This window comes from Tupaia chinensis, unplaced genomic scaffold (assembly GCF_000334495.1).
Source record: "Tupaia chinensis unplaced genomic scaffold, TupChi_1.0 Scaffold148210_1, whole genome shotgun sequence".
Classification (NCBI taxonomy): domain Eukaryota; kingdom Metazoa; phylum Chordata; class Mammalia; order Scandentia; family Tupaiidae; genus Tupaia; species Tupaia belangeri.
The window spans coordinates 1,195,274-1,196,049 of NW_006208060.1; the positions used below are offsets into that span (position 1 = coordinate 1,195,274).

The 776-nt window shown below is 65.1% G+C and overlaps 1 protein-coding gene across 1 annotated transcript in view; it reads left to right on the top strand.

Moving 5' to 3' along the window:
* Positions 1-565: 565 nt before the first annotated feature.
* Positions 566-776, top strand: part of CD70 (CD70 molecule) — a 9,774-nt gene continuing 9,563 nt past the window's right edge. Inside the window, exon 1 of the mRNA XM_006170282.2 lies at positions 566-712. Within this exon, the coding sequence (XP_006170344.1) occupies positions 566-712 (147 nt within the window). The remainder of the gene's footprint in view (positions 713-776) is intronic.

Consider the following 776-nt stretch of genomic DNA (forward strand, 5'->3'; position numbering starts at 1 on the left):
CCATGTGGGATGCCTGGAAGAGCCAGCTCGGAGGTGCCCTGCGTCACTACTCTGGTCCCGTTGGGCAGGTCGGCCGCCTGACCTCCAGGGAAGCTGGGAAGATGGAAAGGGCTCAGGGACATGTGTGTCCCCCACTCCCTGGCTTCCCCCTGAACCTGTGGCCAGCACGCGTTTTGTCTCTAAGAGATGCTCAATTAAGGTTTGAGTGAATGAATGAACTCCAGGAGGAGGCCGAGAGCCAGGAACCAAATAGGAAACTGAACGTCCCCTGCCTCAGGACAGGAAGGGGGCGGGCGACTCCCCGGGGCCACCCTGGGCCACCCCGTCGTCGCCCTCTCACTCTGCCCTGTCCCACCTGGTATTTGGGGGCTTAGGGAAGCCAGAGGGGATTCCCTGCAGCTCAGAGTCTTTCCCATTGGCGGGGCATCCCCAGCGAGGGGCGGGCCGCTCCCTCACAGGTTAAAGCCTGCAGAAGCCCCAGGGCTGTCTTCGGTGGCTTCCCAGTTCTTCCAGGGCTTCCTGCATGCCCTGCGCCCCAGCCCCAGTGGATGCATCCCGGGCCGTGATGGAGGAGGTGGCGGGCTGCCCGGTGCGTCGGCTGCCGTGTGTCCGGAAGGCGTTGGCCTTCGGTAGCTTTGGCTTGGCGTTGGTGGTGTTCTACTTGCTCTGCAGACTGCACTGCGCGCTGCACAAGCCGCTCGAGTCCACCGCGGTGAGTCCAAGACGGCGAGTGGGAACGCGGCGCGCACCTGCCGCCTGTGCGCGCCGCCCGGGGC